We start from the raw sequence: 19,516 nt of genomic DNA, 5'->3' as shown, positions 1-19,516 counted from the left end.
GAAAGGGGTAAACAGTGAGGTGGCAAAGTTTGCAGATGATACTAAACTGCTCAAGATAGTTAAGACCAAAGCAGACTGTGAAGAACTTCAAAAAGATCTCACAAAACTAAGTGATTGGGCAACAAAATGGCAAATGAAATTTAATGTGGAGAAATGTAAAGTAATGCACATTGGAAAAAATAACCCCAACTATACATACAATATGATGGGGCCTAATTTAGCTACAACGAGTCAGGAAAAAGATCTTGGAGTCATCGTGGATAGTTCTCTGAAGATGTCCATGCAGTGTGCAGAGGCGGTCAAAAAAGCAAACAGGATGTTAGGAATTAAAAAGGGGATAGAGAATAAGACTGAGAATATATTATTGCCCTTATATAAATCCATGGTACGCCCACATCTCGAATACTGTGTACAGATGTGGTCTCCTCACCTCAAAAAAGATATTCTAGCACTAGAAAAGGTTCAGAAAAGGGCAACTAAAATGATTAGGGGTTTGGAGAGCGTCCCATACGAGGAAAGATTAAAGAGGCTAGGACTCTTCAGCTTGGAAAAGAGAACACTAAGGGGGGATATGATAGAGGTCTATAAAATCCATGAGTGATGTGGAGAAAGTGGATAAGGAAAAGTTATTTACTTATTCCCATAATACAAGAACTAGGGGTCACCAAATGAAATTAATAGGCAGCAGGTTTAAAACAAATAAAAGGAAGTTCTTCTTCACGCAGCGCACAGTCAACTTGTGGAACTCCTTACCTGAGGAGGTTGTGAAGGCTAGGACTATAACAATGTTTAAAAGGGAACTAGATAAATTCATGGTGGCTAAGTCCATAAATGGCTATTAGCCAGGATGGGTAAGAATGGTGTCCCTAGCCTCTGTTCGTCAGAGGATGGAAATGGATGGCAGGAGAGAGATCACTTGATCATTGCCTGTTAGGTTCACTCCCTCTGGGGCACCTGGCATTGGTCACTGTCGGTAGACAGATACTGGGCTAGATGGACCTTTGGTCTGACCCCGTACAGCCGTTCTTATGCATACAAATAGGAAAATCAAATTCAGCACATTAAACTTTTTCAATGATATGTTACAAGAGACCTTTTGCATAAAGCACATTCCAGCTATGTCACTTTTAGATTCATAAGTCTATTTTCATAAAGCATATGGCGTGCAACATCACAGTATCTATCCGTTCTATATGTAACTTTGTGGGCTCCGGATTGTAATCTACTCCATGGGGGAGGGTTATCCCATCTCCTGCAGGATATTCAAATGATGGGGGGTAATTTCTGTTGGGACAGGTAACAGCTCCACAGAAGTACCACCCCAGGGGGTTAAACTAGTTCAGAGCAGATCCCAGAAACCAAACAGAATGAAGATTTTTGGTATGAAAGTTGATGTAAACTAACCAGAGGCCTAGGATCTTGGGCTACAAACTGAGAGAAACCCTTGAGAAAAGTTTGACAGAGAGTCTGTCCCCATGTGTCAGATGAGAATCCTTTGCGATAAGTGTAACATGTTCAGAAGTTTGATTTGTTTGTGGTAACATTTATCTCTCAGGCTTTTGTCCATAAATGTTCCCTGTTTGGAAGAGCTGTTTGGTTTCTGGTAGCCGCTGGCACACACTGTTCATAGCCCTGGGACAGAAAGCAAAGCACAGGTGCTGGACTTTGGTCAGACTTGGTGGGAAGACCACAGTGAATTGCAAGGAAACTGCAAGCCTTAAACCCCAGTGGAAGGAGAGGGACGTGGGTCCCTGCCCAGAGAAAGATGACAGCTGGAGACCTGAGGGACCATCCTTAAGTAGACCCCAGAGGGATTCGAAGATGCAGCTACCCCGAGCATGTGAGACTCTGCACTCATAGACATGCCAAGGGCACTGCTTGGATACAGGGTGTTCACTTCTAATGCAAGATGCTCTTTTATTTTGTCTTGCTGCTAAATTAATGCTACCTCCAACCCCCTGTCAATTTAATTTCTATTTTCATTGCATATTTCTCAGCACAGTTTACCGTAACTGGACCTGACCATCCAATCGCTGCTTCCCTAGGGGGTGAGGCCGTCCTGCCCTGCCACCTTTCACCCAGGATGAGCGCTCAGAACATGGAGGTGAGATGGTTCCGATCCCAGTTCTCTGCAGTGGTGCACCTGTACCGCGATGGGCAGGATCAGTATGCAGAGCAGATGTTGGAATATCGAGGAAGAACTGAGCTCTTGAGGGACGACATCACCAATGGGAGAGTTTCCCTGAGAATACGTGATATCCAGCTCTCCGACAAGGGACAGTACACATGCTTTTTTCATTCCAGTGTCACTTATGAAGAAGCTTTATTGGAACTGCAGGTGGCAGGTCAGTAACTTGTTGTGGTACTTTGACGTCTTCAGCGGGGTAATAAGTGGATCAGAGGGTCATTGTGAGATGACACCTGATTTATCTTATAGCGCGGCAGCAGCTCTGCTCTGGTTAAGGTTTATTCTAGTTTACTGTTTTTGCTAAGGGCGCTAAAATCCACACAGATTGTCTTGAAGAGTGTTGTGATTCTTTGGAGCCTGGGGTAGCATTAATGGGTTAAATTTATGAGGTGAATAAAATACACAAACACCCCAAAAAGTCAGGTGATATGAATATGTTGTGGGTATTACAGCTCTTTGTGCACACCTGGGGCCAAACAATATCTGATCCTCCTCACACTAACCTCACCAGTTCTGATTGATTTTGGCCTCATGTCTGGCAGGCACAGGATAACGGTGATGGATACACTGGGTCCTGTAGCCCACTATCTGGTCTAAGAGTGGGAGAGTTGAGAAATCCCCCCACTAGGACATGTAAAAGCAGGAGGTCTGACCCCTGAAGTTGCTGCCAGAGAGAACGGCAAGGGGACTGGTGCAGCTAGTTCTGTAACATGAGGCTTAGGGCAGGTGTAGTGAATACCAGACTGCTGACTGTCCCCATGGCACACAAACACCTTGGTGCACTTCTACTGACACCCTACAGACCTCAGCGCTGAAATGAGGCATACATGATCCCTCAAGGTACACACACCTCTCCTCATATTGCAGTGACAGCTCAGCCAGCCTGCTCCAATTAATCCCTCTACCCACAGGAGCTGACTCCATGGGAGCTCCAAAGCTGAAGCACCCACAGAAAAATATTAGCGGGTGCTTAGCACCCATGGCAGCCAACCTCCCCTCCCCCTGCCCCACTGCCTCCTGCCTGCCAGTGGTCCCGCTGATCAACTCCTCCCTGTCCCTCACAGTGCCTCCCATGCAGGGATGGAGTGGGCACTATCAGGGGAGAGGGCAGTGTTGTATCCTTGGGGGAAACAGTTTTAGGAAGAAATCACTGGAGGCACAGAGAGCTGTAAACCTGGAAAGCAGCCATTTATTGCCACACACTGAACTAACCAAACCAGCCAAAACCGGCTGGCCTATCCCCTAATAATCCAAATCAGTTGCCATAGCAACAACAAGGTTCTATTACCGCGACAATCAAAGACACAACAGGCAGAAGTGGGTGGGAAGAAGCGGGGCCAGGATGAGGGCTTGGGGGAAGTGGTGGAGTGGGGACAGGGCTGGGACCAGGCGGGGACCAGGCGGGGGTTGAGCACCCCTGGGAAAAGTTGGAAGCCAGCGCCTGGGCCTCCCCCAGTCACTACAGTGACTGGGAACACGGGGAAGGCAGTGGGCGGCAGGCAGATGGCTGCGGGAATCCAAATCCGAGAGACACAGCACCAGCAGTGGCACCTTCCCATCGCCCTTCCTCACATCTGTGTGTTATAGCACCACCCTTACTGAGTCGTGCCCAGCACCTATTGCCAGCCCAGGAGGCAGAGCTCAGGTGGCAGGGCTGGGACGCTGTGCACCGTTACTATGTATCTCTTGGGTTTTGGAAATTCAAGTTTAGCCATTTTCTGCATTTTGGAAAGGAACCAGGCACTGCCGGGCAGCCTAACTTCCGCATTGACAGGTCTCTGCTGGGAATTAATATGCAACTATAGCGCCCTTGTGGCTGAGATGGAGTCTGCTCTGTCTTTGATTGTCGCGGTAATAGAACCTTGTTGTTGCTATGTGTGGCAATAAATGGCTGCTTTCCAGGTTTACAGCTCTCTGTGCCTCCAGGGATTTCTTCTGGCAACCAACAGGCATGAACTGGAGCACAGCGGGGTAAGTCCCTTCCCCCCCTGGAGCACCCGCTCCAACCCCCTGGTGTAAACACGCACACACACGCGCGCACACACGCGCGCACACACACACACACGCACCAGAGGAGTACAATGAATAGAGGAAAAGGAAATATATACATGGGGAGCAGTAAAATGCAGTTAGATCCAACATGAGGACTCACGGCCCCGGGGCACCACCATACGAGAGGGTAGACGCTGAGCACTGCAGCTGCATTCATTGTTCAGGGATCCTGGGTAGAGTTCCAGTGCAGCTGTGAATCCTGGGGGCTTCTGGTCGTCTTCAGTGCCAGTGAACTGTCCCCAGTGAACCCCTCCTGTGCCCTCTACTGCCGCTGTCTGCAAGCCCCACAGAGCGACCACCTCCCCATTTAACTGGCTAACAGCCTCCCTCCTTATTCCTAATGCAAAGTCACAAGCCCTGGAAAGGGGTGATGTGTTTTTCCTAAAAGAGGGGGGTCAAGAGCCCCCCCCCACTGTGGCCCTGCCCCTTCTCTTCCCCTTAGGCCCTCCACCCCTGCCAAGCCAGAAGACAGAGCCAGGCCAGGGAACCTGGGCCCCTACACTTGCCCAGGATGGAGGGGGACGGAGAGCAGTCCCTGGCCCATGTCCCTGACCCCAGCCCCCGCCCCCCAGGTTGGGCTCCCCATAGATGCTCAAGCAGCTCTTACCCCAACGTAGCGCCGGCTTGTGGCCTGGATGGGGGAGTAGGGTCCTGGGGGTCAAAAAGCCACAGCCGGACCATGGTAAGAGCTGTGGACCCTTCATCTGCCCTGGGTGGGGGTCCGAGGGGCAGGGACTGATATTGACTCCCTACCCAGGGCAGGTGGAGGATCCACAGCTTCACACAGCTGCCTGGGCTCCCCAGACTGCGGTCCAGCTTCCGGCCACAAAGTGTGTGCAGGGAGAGGCACTGTCTGTGTTCCTAAACGGGAGAGCTGGTCCCTTGTCCCTGCTCAGGAACCAGCAGGATTATGGAGCAGCTCACCACCATCATTAGACAATATGAAGCATGTGCACATAAGCTAGAAGAGCAATAGAGGAGAGGTGAGGCCGGGGTGCCTGGTGAATAGTGCTGTTGACTGAGTGTCAAGGGACAGGGTTTCTGTTCCTTTCTTTGCTATTGAGCTGTGCGTGAATTTGGGCAAGTCTCTGTGCCTCTGTTTCCTTTCTCCATCATGCCTGTCTAGACTGTAAACTCTTCAGGGCAGACTGTCTCCTGTGATGTGTGCACAATGCCCAACACACTGGGGACTCGGTCTCAGCTGGGGCCTCTAATCGCCACTATAAGAGAAACAATCATAGCCAGTAACTCTGCTATACTTGTACTTTGTGCTTCTCCTCCTCGTAATGCACTGACAGTGTTACGTTCTCCAGCCACTCACTCCCGTCCACAGCACAATAACTGTCAGCTATGGGTAACCTGAGCTGCCAGCCGTGGCCACACCTGGGTATTACCCAGAGTTCACTTTCTAACCACAAGGCCATTCCCTTCTGTACTGTACATGTAACCCACCAAACTGGTTACACAAGCACCCACTGTAATTCTGTTTTATTGTGGGAATAGTGAGTGGGTTCAGAGCAGAATTCCCACCTCTGGATAACACACGAGATAAATATGCACATCTGGACAGTCATGGAGCCCCTACCCTTTGTGACTTCAGTTTGGAATAAAGACACCACAGTGTAGTAAAGCTGGGGTCAAACTAAAACAATCTTTAGGTTCACAAGAGGACAGTCTGAGGGGTAACAGACTCCTCATAAATCTAAACATAATTTTATCATGACATCAATATGACAAACACTTTGCAAACAGCAAAATGAAACATACAGATTTTTTCAGTACCAAATGGGTCACAGGCCTCAAATCCTATGCATTTAAAATATAGACTATTGATTTGGTATTAAGGTGTTGTGGCAGAGCTCCGGCCTTGCTCCCGTGCGTCCTGCGCTTCTAGGTGGTTTATGCTGCCTCAGTGGCTCACTGTGACCCTCCACGTAGCCCTTCTCTCTCTAGGGCCAGGGTTACAGTCTACTGAGCCCTTTTCATCATAGGCTGCAAGGAGGTTGGGGAGAGAACTCCCACAGTCTCTGTTCAGCCTCCTGTCCTGACAGGGGCCTGACTTCCCCTCCCAGGAGCTGTTCCTGTAGTGGTGGGTTGGGGGGAACCCGGGCCCGCCCTCTACTCCGGGTTCCGGCCCAGGGACCCTAATGGTAGCAGCTGTTGGCAGCCAACCTTTCACTGCCAGAGTTGCTACATTTCCCTGGGCCACTTCCCCACAGCTCTCCTGCTTCTCCCTTCTTCACCCTCACCTTAGGGCTCCTTTAACGATGGTTTGAGGGTGTCTTCAGTAACCAGCCCTTCAGCCGCACTTCCTCTCCTCTGGCTCCCCTGCCTGACTGGAGTGAGCCCTTTGTATAGTATCAGCAGGGCCTTAATTAGAGTCAGGTGCTTAACAGCCTCACCTGACTCTTTGCAGGTTAATTAGAGTCAGGTGGTCTCATTAGCCTGGAGCAGCCCCTGCTCTGGTCACTCGGAACAGAAAACTGTTAATCCAGTGGCCAGTATATCTCCTATCGACTACTCTTCTGTTTGGCCGACGGGATTTCCTGTGACAGTGGGGCCTATTTCCACTCCTCCGTCCGTTCACGCATCCAGGCAGAGTTCCTCTGGGTGGTGTCCGCTGGCTCCCTTGCCACCTTCAAGGAGCAGCGGGCGCTGTCTGGGGTTCTCTGCTCGGTGTCCCCGTCAGGTTCCCTTCGTTTAGCCCTGTGACCTCACTCCCGCTCCTGTTTTTTTCATTGGTTGTTCCATGTAATTAGTTAGTGTCCCGGACCTGTGGATCCTCCCCTGAGGCTGGGGGGAGGACCTTTAGCAGTGGGCTTCGCCCGCCCACTTCCTGGATACTAATAGGACTACTCTGCTGTTCCCCACTGGCCTGGGTCTATCACAGTAACCATGCTGCCCTGAACTGAACCAGCAGCAAGTACCCAGCTCTTCTCTTTGTGGTTATCCTCTTGCTGCAATGAGTAAAAGCAGGTCTGTGAGTATCAGCTCTCTTGGCAATATCTTCACCTCCCCTCTGGTAGGGCTGTCGCTCTCTGAAGAGTTTGGCACCTTTTTTCTTTATACTTGGGAATAGCACAGACCCGCACACTTGGAGATGCCCACTGAACATGCTGTGAGGGCTCATGGACTTTTTCCTTTGTTTACCTGCTAGTCCCCGACTAGCTGGAGTCAGTGAACAGCTGCTCCACCCTTCTGGCAGGAAAAAAAATTGACTACTATGGTTTAAAAGAAACAGCAACAGAAGCATTGGAGGTTACATATACTTTTCATCTTAGGCTTTATAATCTCAGTTCTTGCCTGTGGCTCTTGGGCATTTCCCACAAGTCTGTTGGAGCAAAGCCCTGTGAGTTACAGCTCTTCAGAAAGAGGCAGGACTCCTTAGCCTAGCATTTCTCAGCTGTGGCCGCCAGTGGATTTTTTTGCAGTCATGACAGCCTCTAACGTGTGGGCAGGGATTGCGGAAGGCAAAGCAGTGCCCAGCTGTTGCTCCTGAATACCTGTTGCCAAAGGCAGCAAGATGCACCTCCTCAGTGTTTGTGCTGGCTCTGCCAGCAGGGATCAGGGCCCTGCACGATCCAGCCTCTTTGGGGGCTCTGGGTAGTGCCTCCGGAGACATGTGGGGCCAGCGTGAATGGCACTGGAGGCGGCTCTTGTCAGTGGAGGGACTGCAGGGTTCAGTCACTGGGGCACTCCCATGGGCAGTTGCCCGGCTCCTGCCCGGCTAAGGCATGGGGAGGCTAGGAGTTTGCAGATTGCCAGTGAGTTCCTGACTCACCTTCCTCAGGCTGGGCTGCAGGTCAGAGATGGGTTTTTCATTCTTAAGCCACCAAAAAAATTGTTGTGAGACCCCTGCTAGCCTGTGCTTTTCTGGTCAAGAATCCCGAGAGGAAATGGCACCAGACACCCATCCCTTCTTTGTTTCTCCTGGGCAATTGTTTTCCCTCTCTAGGATGATCTATGTGAAATTTCCAAGCAGCCTAAGGGCCCCTCTGCCCACAGACTGACCCTGCAATAAAGAAATCCATTTGAATTCACAAGACACGTGCTTCAAATTAAGATAATTTTATTTCAGTTTAGCTCATCGGTAATAACTCCCCACCAAGTGTGATCTGGTGTGGAATGTGTGACCTTATCTAGTGTTTGCAATAGCCCCCCACCTGCCCCCAGCTCTGCCCCTTCCACCTGAGGCACCATCCCTTCTGTGCCCAACAGAGCCCAGCCCACATTGTGGCCACTGGCCTGTGCCCCCAGGCTCCTTCCATTGTAGCCACTGGTCTCTGCCCCAGGTTAGCAGTGTTGCCGGCACAGAGGGCCCGAGGGGGCAACAGCGGTTCGTTGCCCGGTGTGCTTTGCTCCAATGAACACACCAAGGTGGAGAAGCAGACAAAGTTTATTTGAGATCTCAAAGCGGTGCCCAGAGACAGACACGTCTCAGATCAAGCACACACCTACAAGCAGCTTTTCTCTCTTTATACACAACTTCAGCTAAGCTGTCTCTATTACCCCCCACCCCTCTACTCCCCCTCCCCCCCCTTACATTCCCATGTAGCAGATACACTTTGCAGTAGCAATTACATTAAGCAGGTTAAATCATACTTGGCAGCAAACTGTCTAGCTCGTTAGTAACTTTTTCTTGAACCGTTATCTTGTCTTACTCCCTTTGATTTGTTATCCTGCCCCCCTTAGCCAGGTGCAGGCAGGCCTCATTATTGCCTCCTGGTACCCGTGTCGCACTGATACCCAGCTGCTACACATTCCATTCTCTGCTGCTGGCCTGTCAGGTCGATTAGAGTTTAAACATGGAAGCGCTTTGGGCAATCATAGAATAACTTTGGTTCATTCAGGCCTGGTACAGGAAGGCTTCATTGACACTGTGGTTTTCCACCCTCCTGAGTTACCTAGAGTCATGCCTAGTGACACCAACAGCAGCACCCCCCCCCCCCCGAGAACCAGGAGGCCAAACAGTGCACAGCTCCAGCCTTTCCAAGCTGGAGTGCCAATATAATGGCAAAAACAGCAGCCAGCAAATTCTCCTCCCCCTGGTGCTCTGGGGCCCAGAGGGCTGGAGCGCAGGGGTAGGAAAATTTTCCGGCTGTGTTTTTGCCATTACGCCAGGAAGCGTGACCGCAGCCCTCCTGGCCCCAAAGCACCAGGCTGTCAAGCAGTATGGCCCCAGCCCTCCCAGCCATGGAGCACCACACAGCCCTGGAGCAGAGGAGGCCAGACAGCGTGGCTGCAGCCCTCCTGTCTCCAAATCACTGGGCTGCCGGGCAGCACGGCCCCAGCCCTCCCGGCCCCAGAGTGCCAGGACCTGGAAGCCAGGCAGAGCAGCCCCAGCTCCCCCGGCCCCGGAGGCTGACAGCTATGGAAGAGCCGGACACCTGCAGAGTGAGAAGCAGGAAGGGGAGAAGGGGCGGAGTGTGGACAGGCCACATCCTGGCTGTTTGGGGAGGCTCAGCTTTCCCCTGCCTCTGATTCCTGCTGCCCCTGGTTTGTGTTTCTGTTTTGGTGAGTGTATTTCCTGGCTCTAAGGGGTATCAGTTTTCTGCTACCCATTTTGGCATTCTGGAAGGATACAAGGCCCTGCCAAGGCAACCTGAATCCCCCTATAAAGACTTTTTTTATTAGTGAATTATTTAAATCTTGTTTTCACATAATGTGCACTGATTTCAATTGACTAGTGAAGCGTTTTTCAAACTGGGGTCTGTGGACCTCCAGATATTCCTGGGGGTGCACTGACACCACTGATCAACTCCTGCCCCTTCCTCCCCCAACACCACTTCCTCCCTCCCAGTGCTTCCTGCATGCCAGGGAACAGCTGTTCAGTGCTGTGCACAAGGCACTGGGCGCGAGGGGGCAGAGCAGAGACGGGGCGCCCTGGGAGAGGGGGCGGAATCATGTCTGGGGCCTCTCACTCCACTGATCAACTCCTCCCCCACCCTCCCAGTGCTTCCTGCATGCCAGGGAACAGCTGTTCAGTGCTGTGCACAAGGCGCTGGGTGCGAGGGGGCAGAGCAGAGACGGGGTGTGCTCAGGGGAGGGGCTAGAAAGAGGTGGGGAAAAGGAAGGGCAGAGCAGGGGCAGGAAGAGGTTGGGCAAGGATGGGGTCTTGGGGGAAGGGGTGGAGTGAAAGCAGGGCCTGGTGCTGGGTTTGCTAAAAATTTGAAATAAAAATGGGAGTCCTTGGGTTCCTAAAATTTGAGAACTGCTGAACTAGTGCAAACATTGAGGTAGAACCTTTTAAATGAGTTTGGAAATGGCTTATATTGATTTAGTTTAAGTCTTGATTTAAGAGTGTACACACAGGGATTTGCACTTAACTAAACCAGTTTAACTAAACTGGAGAAAGTGTGTGCATAGAACAGCCCTGACAATAACATGAATTCTACCCTATATCAAATAGGAATCTGGCCAAATTAGATGACCAGCTGCACTCGTGGACTCACATTCAATTATTAAAAAATGACAAAAGTCCTGTGGCACGTTATAGACTAACAAACATATTGGAGTATGAGCTTTCGTGGGTGAATACCCACTTTTTCAGATGCATGTGTCACCCACGAAAGCTTAAACTCCAAAATGTCTGTTAGTCTATAACATGCCACAGGACTCTTTGCTGCTTTTACAGATCCAGACTAACACGGCTACCCCTCTCATATTCAATTATTAGTTTGATAGGAAATGGCTTTTGATAACAGTATAGTAAAGCTTTTGGATCATTGCTGGGCACTGTAGGATTATCACAAATTTATTTATTTCTTCTGTAGGTTTGGGCTCTGATCCTGACATCTCTGTGGAGGGACATCAGGACGGAGGGATCAGGGTGGTGTGTCGATCATCCGGATGGTACCCAAAGCCTGAGGCTCAGTGGAGAGATCTCCAGGGGCAGCTCTTACCATCAGCCTCTGAAAACATATTCCAAGAGGCTGGTGGCCTGTTTCAGACAGAGATTGCCATGGTTCTAAGAGAAGAGTCCAGCCAGAAAGTGTCCTGCTGTATCAGGAACCCCCAACTCAACCAGGAGAGAGAGTCAGTGATTTCCATAGCAGGTCAGTGCCCATCTGTGCTGCACATGGATGGACAGGGACACTGCCGATGTGGGCAGAGAGTATTTATCGTTGTGTTTCCTGTGTATTGGCCTGGCCCTTCAACATGTTGAGCAATTCTTAGTAACTTCCGAATAAGCTTAGTTCTGTTTCGATATGTCTACACTGCAATTCAAAACCCACGGCTGGCCCATACCAACTGATTCAGCCTTGTGGAGCTTGGGCTAAGGGGCTGTTAAATCGCAGTGTAGACATTTGGGCTTGGACGAGAGACCAAGCTCTAGGACCCTTTAAGGTGGGAGTTATTATTATTAGTAGTATTATTATTATTGTGCCTGCTGCCTTAGGGAGCTGCCCCCCTCTCTGTTTTGGGTTCTTGTGTGTTAAAATTCTGGATTCTAAGAAACAAAATTGTGTTACGCTGCAATTTTCAAGCAAGAGTATTTATATCTGACGTCTCTCTCTATGTGCTGGAACATCACAGTTCTCCATGGGGATATGAGGAGAATTCTTATTTAAAGACAAAAAGGCTCCAGAAGCAAGCTTGGCAGTTACAGCCTAATTTCAGTACCAGACAAATTGGTTGATACTATAGTAAAGAACAGAATTACCAGACACATAGGTGAACATGATTTGTTGGGGGGAAAGTCAACGTGGCATTTGTAGAGGGAAATCATGCTTCATTAATCTATTAGAATTTTTCGAAGGGGGTCAACAAACATGTGGAGAAGGGTGATCCAGTGCATGTACGGTACCTGACTTTCAGAAAGCCTTTGACAAGGAATGACAGTGCTGCCCGTGGGAACCAGCTGAGGTCACTCAATTAGGGTGAACTGCAAACAAAACAGGGCAGACAAACCCCAAATGCTGGTGGTTATTCTAATACTTAGATCTACCAAGCCAGCACAAAACAGCTTCTACAGTACCTCACTGGTTACTTAGAAGTTCAAATACCGCAGTTCCCTTAAAGTGCCCAGTCTCAGGCCTCCATCCAGACATGGGTATCAGATATGATGATGATTACTGAAAATCTTGTCTCATCATATAAAGAAAAGATTCTTCCAATCCCAAAGGATCAGCCACATACCCAGGTCCAATTATAACTTAGAACTTACCCAAAATAAACGCTATAGACAATTCTTATTAACTAAACTAAAATGTATTTAAAAAGAAAAGAGAGAGAGAGTGTTAGTTAAAAGATCCATATACATACAGACTAGAATTTAATTCTTAAGGTTCAGATACATAGTAGAGATGAGTTTGTAGTTGCCAAAAGTCCTTTTAGAAATAGTCCATAGGTTATAGTCCAGTGTCCATATTCAGGGCGGCTCCAGTCAGTGACTGCCGATCTCAATCCTTATGGCTTAAGGTTTCCCCTTCTTGAAACCCAAAGCAGCTCTGAGATGAAGAAGGATCGTGTCCCAGGGTTCTTATACATTTCCAGCAGCCTTTTGGCCTGAGAAAACAATAGTCTTAACTCTCCTTTTCCCAAACATCCTGGCAATTAGCACACGGTAATTTATCCATTAAACCCTTCAGATACAGGTTACCACAACCTTCAAAGAGACACATAGACAATAATACTATTTCACTCAAGTATCTTCCTAAATGTTACTTTTTGGTCTTTGAATCAAAGCTATAGCAATAGACAAGATTTGTTTGCTTACATCACAAGACCTGAGCAAACATCTACCCTTCTACCTCTAACAATGCAGACTTGCATTTCAAAGCTCTGTTCATTTCCATATCTTCCTAACCAGTCTCTAAAGTTTGGCCATGGGTCAGGTCAGTCTGTGAGTTAATTAACTCTTTCTGGCCCTGTCATCTTTCAATGTGATATTATATCACACTCATAACGTCACACAAGGCCCCTCACCAAAGACTCTTAAGTAAAGTAAGCTGTTATGAGAAAAGAGGGAAGGTGTTTTCATGGATCAGTACTGTTAGAGAGCTTATTCCTTCACTCTCACCCTTCCCTGGTCTTCTCGCATGAACTGAGAGCAATAATACCCGAAGTCCGAAGGTGCAAACAATTCGATGTTTATCGGGGTGAACTTCCAGCAAGCTTAAATTCAAGTTCCTTTTCCTTATTTTCGAATCCCAACTTACTTCCTGTTTGCCCCTAATTTATATAGTAATATTTTCAGCTGTACCTTAACCGATCATTCTACTACAATTTACCTAACCAATCCTAACGTATTGTAACATGATTAGCTAACCAATTATATCCCACCACCTTAATTAGTTTACACCTAGCAAAATTAATTATACAGCAGTCAGAAACAATGACAGAACCAGACAGAGACCATGCAAATAAACATACAAAACATATAAACAGAAGTGAGGATTTCACAACTACATCTATACAGACAGAAGGGTTCTGCAGCTGTGTCTATTGATAAGTGAGTTCTTACCAGAGAGAAAACTATCAAACTAAATTTCTAGGCTCTTTCCTTTCTCTGGAGGTGATAGACTGAATCACCTTCCTAACAGCCCCAGATTGCCTTATTTTAATATGACTAGTTTGGAATGTGAGGACGTGACCATACATTTCCCAGTTTATGGCTGCTAAAGAACCAGGCCTCAGACTGTCACAGTAAGAGAAGGCCACTACACAAACAGTGATTTTTTATTCTTTCTTTTATACCTCTATAACTAGCTAAGTGATAAGAATACACCTAAATTCTTAAAGTACAGGCCTTTGCAGACAGGCCTGAATATCTATATCCTAACAAGTACCTGCTTAAAAGACAGGACACAAAGTGTAGGAATAAATGGTCAGTTTTCAGAAAGAAGAGAGGTAAATTGTGATGTCCTTCAGGAATCTGTACTGGGACCAGTGTTGTTCAACATATTTATAAAAGGTCTGAAAAAGGGGTAAACAATGAGATGTTAAAACTTCCAGATGATACAAAATTACTCGAGATAATTAAGTCCAAAACAGACTGTGAAGAATTATGAAGGGATCTCAAAAAACTGGGTGACTGGGCAACAAAATGGCAGATGAAATTCAATGTTGATAAATGCAAAGTAATGCACATTTGAAAACATAATCCCCACTATACATATAAAATGATCAGGTCTTACTTACCTGTTACTACTCAAGAAAGAGATCTCGGAGTCATTGTGGATAGTTCTCTGAAAACATCTGTTCCATGTGCAGTGGTATTAATAAAAGCTAATAGAATGTTAGGAGCTATTAGAAAGGGGTGGACAATAAGACAGTAAATATCATAATAAATATATATAAACCCATGGCACACTCACATCTTGACTACTGTAGGAAGTTCTGATTGCCCCATCTCAAAAAAGATATATTAGAAATGGAAAGCTACAGAGAATGGCAACAAAAATGTTTAAGGGTATGGAACAGCTTAACTCTGAGGAGGGATTAAAATGAATGGGACTTTTCAGCTTGGAAAAGAGACAACTAGGTGGGGATATTATAGAGGTCCATAACATTGTGACTGGTATGGAGAAAGTGAACCATTAAATGTTATTTACACCTTCACATAATACAAGAACCAAGGAATGAAATTAATAGACAACAGGTTTAAAGCAAACAAAAGGAAGTATTTCTTCACACAATGCACAGTCAACCTGTGGAACCCATTGCCAGGGGATCTAGTGGAGGCCAAAAGTATAACTGGGTTCAAAAAAGAATCAGGTGTGTTCATGGAGGATAGATCTATCAATGGCTACTAGCCAAGATGGGCAGGGATGTGGTCCCATGCTCTGGGTGTCCTTCAACCTCTAACTGCCAGGCAACTGGGGATGGATCACTTGATTATTGCCCTGTTCTGTTCATTCCTTCTGCAGCATCTGGCTTTGGCCACTGTCAGAAGACAGGATACTGGGCTACATGGAACATTTGTTTGACCCAGTATGGACGTTCTTGTGTTCTTAAGTACATATTTGTTCCCAAGTCAATGGCACTTTCTCTTGCAGAGCTGTTTTTCCCAAGAGTCAATCCCTGGAGGGTGGCTCTGGGTCTGATCCTGCCTCTCCTGGCTGTTCTCATTGTCCTGGCCGGTTACTGCTTCTGGAGGCAACACAGAGCGAAAGGTAAAGTGACAAGAGGGAAGAAAATGAATAAATAATTAATTTATAATGTATCAGAACCCCCCAGAAGGGGAAATTTATTGTATGTGCTTTGGACTATAAAAAAAAAAACCATAGGGAGCCCCAGGATAGAAATGAGGGTGGTGTGCCTGCAAGTCCCCCTATGCTAGAAGACAGTGCTCTGGAGATGACTTCACTGCAACACCCATGTGGACTAGCCCTGACTTAATTCAGGGGCTGCTTTGGCACCAGAGCAGCCCAGGATCAGGCGGATGCCAGGAATGCTAAATTTGTCCATAACTTAGCTCTTACGTGCACTGATGCTGCAGGTTCCGAGCACAGAATCTCACAGTGAAAATTTAGATCATGGAGCAAAATCATGTGGCTTTTTTTTAAACTAGAGGGTTGCATACTTCATTGCTTATGTAGTCTTAGCCCCTCACCCCGCACACTGGTCAGAACCCTGTAGATTTTGTCCAAAATCAGATTCCTGAAATGTTTGCAAACTTAGGCATCACTGTCCAATTTATGAAGTCATAATTGGACAATAATGCCTGCTGGCATACAATCCCCATTTGCAGGGAAGAACAAGTGTAAATCTTCCTGCCCATTTAATCCATCCTTTTGGAGAACTTGTCCTTCAGAGTGGACTTAAACCTGCCCTGCTGGGCTCTGTCATTCACAGCAGTCATAGAATCATAGAATATCAGGGTTGGAAGGGACCTCAGGAGGTATCTAGTCCCACCCCCTATTCATGGCAGGACCAACACCAACTAAATCATCCGAGCCAGGGCTTTGTCAAGCCTGACCTTGGAAACCTCCAAGGAAGGAGATTCCACCACCTCCCTAGGTAACCCATTCCAGTGATTCACCTCCCTCCTAGTGAAAAAGTTTTTCCTAATATCCAACCTAGACCTTCTCCACTGCAACTGGAGACCATTGCTCCTTGTTCTGCCATCTGGTACTGCTGAGAACAGTCTAGATCCATCCTCTTTGGAACCCCCTTTCAGGTAGTTGAAAGCAGCTATCAAATCCCCCCTCACTCTTCTCTTCTGCAGACTAAACAATTCCAGTTCCCTCAGCCTCTCCTCATAAGTCATGTGCTCCAGCCCCCTAATCATTTTTGTTGCCCTCCGCTGGACTCTTCCCAATTTTTCCACATCCTTCTTGTAGTGTGGGGCCCAAAACTGGACACAGTACTCCAGATGAGGCCTCACCAATGTCAAATAGAGGGGAATGATCACGCCCCTCGATCTGCTGGCAATGCCCCTACTTATACAGCCCAAAATGCCGTTAGCCTTCTTGGCAACAAGGGCACACTGTCAACTCATATCCAGCTTCTCATCCACTGAAACCCCTAGGTCCTTTTCTGCAGAACTGCTTCCTAGCCATTCGGTCCCTAGTCTGTAGCAGTGCATGGGATTCTTCCGTCCTAAGTGCAGGACTCTGCACTTGTCCTTGTTGAACCTCATCATATTTCTTTTGGCCCAGTCCTCTAATTTTTCTAGGTCCCTCTGTATCCTATCCCTACCCTCCAGTGTATCTACCACTCCTCCCAGTTTAGTGTCATCTGCAAACTTGCTGAGAGTGCAGTCCACACCATCCTCCAGATCATTAATGAAGATATTGAACGGAACTGGCCCCAGGACCGACCCTTGGGGCGCTCCACTTGAAACCGGCTGCCAACTAGACATGGAGCCATTGATCACTACCCATTGAGCCCGACGATCTAGCCAGTTTTCTATCCACCTTACCGTCCATTCATCCAGCCCAGACTTCTTTAACTTGCTGGCAAGAATACTGTGGGAGACTGTATCAAAAGCTTTGCTAAAATCCAGAAATAGCACATCCACTGCTTTCCCCTCATCCACAGAGCCGGTTATCTCATCATAGAAGGCAATTAGGTTAGTCAGGCATGACTTGCCCTTGGTGAATCCATGCTGACTGTTCCTGATCACTTTCCTCTCCTCTAAGTGCTTCAGAACTGATTCCTTGAGGACCTGCTCCATGATTTTTCCAGGGACTGAGGTGAGGCTGACTGGCCTGTAGTTCCCTGGATCCTCCTTCTTCCCTTTTTTAAGATGGGCACTACATTAGCCTTTTCCCAGTCAGCTGGAACCTCCCCTGATCACCATGAGTTTACAGAGATAATGGCCAATGGCTCTGCAATCACATCCGCCAACTCCTTTAGCACCCTCGGATGCAGTGCATCCGGCCCCATGGACTTGTGCTCGTCCAGCTTTTCTAAATAGTCCCGAACTACTACTTTCTCCACAGAGGGCTGGTCACCTCCTCCCCATGCTGTGCTGCCCAGTGCAGCAGTCTGGGAGCTGACCTTGTTTGTGAAGACAGAGGCAAAAAAATTGAGTACACTAGCTTTTTCCACATCCGCTGTCACTAGGTTGCCTCCCTCATTCAGTAAGGGGCCCACACTTTCCTTGACTTTCTTCTTGTTGCTAACGTACCTGAAGAAACCCTTCTTGTTACTCTTAACATCTCTTGCTAGCTGCAACTCCAAGTGTGATTTGGCCTTCCTGATTTCACTCCTGCATGCCTGAGAAATATTTTTATACTCCTCCCTGGTCATTTGTCCAATCTTCCACTTCTTGTACTGGACTGGCTGACAGTGCCGAAGCCAAGGATGGTGAAAGCTGTTGAGGTCTCCCACACCAGTCCCGATACTGGCTCTGATTCAACAGCCTGTGGAAGGGAACATGAGGGTGCAGTGATTGAACAGCCTGTTCAGCCAATGGGGCTATAGATGGCATAGCCCTGGCAAAGTCCTGGACCAAAGGAGAAGTTAGGGTGAAAGGCAAAGGAGGTCTGTAGCTGCCTGGTATGCTGCTGACATGGAGACAGTCAGTAGCACCATCATCCTCTTTGGTAGCAGACTCAACAGATGCCCTGGGTCCAGAACCAGAGCCCATAATGCCAGGTCTCTAATCTCTCTACATGGTACCAGGGAAAGGTTAGAGGCACCCATGCCATATCGCACACGAGCACCAACACTGTGCAAGGTGAAAGAGTCTCCTTGAGACCTGGTGTGGTCTCAGTTGGTCTTATGAGACCTTTTCCTCGGTGCATGCAATGGGGAACGGCTCCTCCGTTTCTTGAGAGGGTCACCTGCTCTGGACTGCAAAGCAGCAGTGCTCTCAGAGCCCAAGGGCCACTTCCAATCAGACAAGGGCCTCAAAACCAAAGCAGGTCACATAGCCTGTTCAAGCAGGTGCTGCTTTAGGCAAAGGTCTCGAGCCGCTTGAGTCCATTTCATGATTGAGCAACATTTCTTTAATGTGGGCCTCGCACGGGCACAACAAGCACCGTGTGAGAGGATCACCGCTGGGGACTGCTCTCCGACATGAATGACAGTGTTTGTCCCTGATGAGGGCATCACCGAGGAAAACATAACTAATACCACCATAGGCGCCGACTGCCCTGCTTTCCCCTGTGTGCTTGGCCCCCCCCCGCCCCTGGACCTGCCCCCTCTCTGCCCCTTCCATGCGGCCCCACCCCTGCCCCGCCCCCATTCCAATCCCTTCCCCAAATCCCCACCCCAGCCCTGCCTCCTCCCCTGAGCGCGCCACATTCCCACTCCTCTCCCTCCCTCCCAGCACACGGCCAAACAGCTGTTTGGAGGTGGCCGGGGGGAAGCGCTGGGAGGTAGGCGGAAGGACGGGGAGGCAGCGCACTCAGGGATGGAGGGAGGAGGAAGAGGAGATAGGGCAAGGAGGGAGGGGAGCTTGGTTGCCAATAGGTGCAAAGCACCCACTAATTTTTTCCCGTGGGTGCTTCAGCCCCAGAACACCCACAGAATCGGCACCTATGAATAATCTAACTAACACTAAAGTTACTACTAACTATATACAAGAAGAGAAGAGGTTGAGAGGTTGCCAGCTCAAGACAACACAGAGCTCTGACTCCAGCCATGGGAAGTAAGGAGGAACTGTGGAAGGTTGGGGCAGTGCCACCTCATACAGCCAAGGGAGGGGCTAAGGCCACATGGCGTGAGCACCACCCCTCTATGGGAAGTGTGAAGCCAAATGTCCAGGCACCGGTATTCTGGGCACACGCACAGTCATGGCTGCATCTAATTGAAGAAGAAGCTTGATTTCCACTAAAATCAGGCATTTCTCGTTTTCTGATTTTTACCATCATGAGACCT

The 19,516-nt window shown here is 48.4% G+C and overlaps 1 protein-coding gene across 2 annotated transcripts in view; it reads left to right on the top strand.

Annotated features, from left to right (window-relative positions):
- The window catches only part of LOC123378588 (butyrophilin subfamily 1 member A1-like), a 60,615-nt gene that overhangs the window by 31,567 nt on the left and 9,532 nt on the right, over positions 1 to 19,516 (top strand). For both annotated transcript variants that reach the window (XM_045032603.1, XM_045032602.1), the window contains 3 exons: positions 1,998 to 2,345; positions 11,014 to 11,295; positions 15,241 to 15,357. In XM_045032603.1, coding sequence (XP_044888538.1) covers positions 1,998 to 2,345; positions 11,014 to 11,295; positions 15,241 to 15,357 — 747 coding nt within the window. The remainder of the gene's footprint in view (positions 1 to 1,997; positions 2,346 to 11,013; positions 11,296 to 15,240; positions 15,358 to 19,516) is intronic.

The sequence above is a fragment of the Mauremys mutica genome, chromosome 10, assembly GCF_020497125.1.
Source record: "Mauremys mutica isolate MM-2020 ecotype Southern chromosome 10, ASM2049712v1, whole genome shotgun sequence".
Classification (NCBI taxonomy): Eukaryota; Metazoa; Chordata; order Testudines; family Geoemydidae; genus Mauremys; species Mauremys mutica.
Note: the sequence above shows the minus strand (reverse complement) of the source record. Positions and strands in the feature narration are given on the sequence as shown.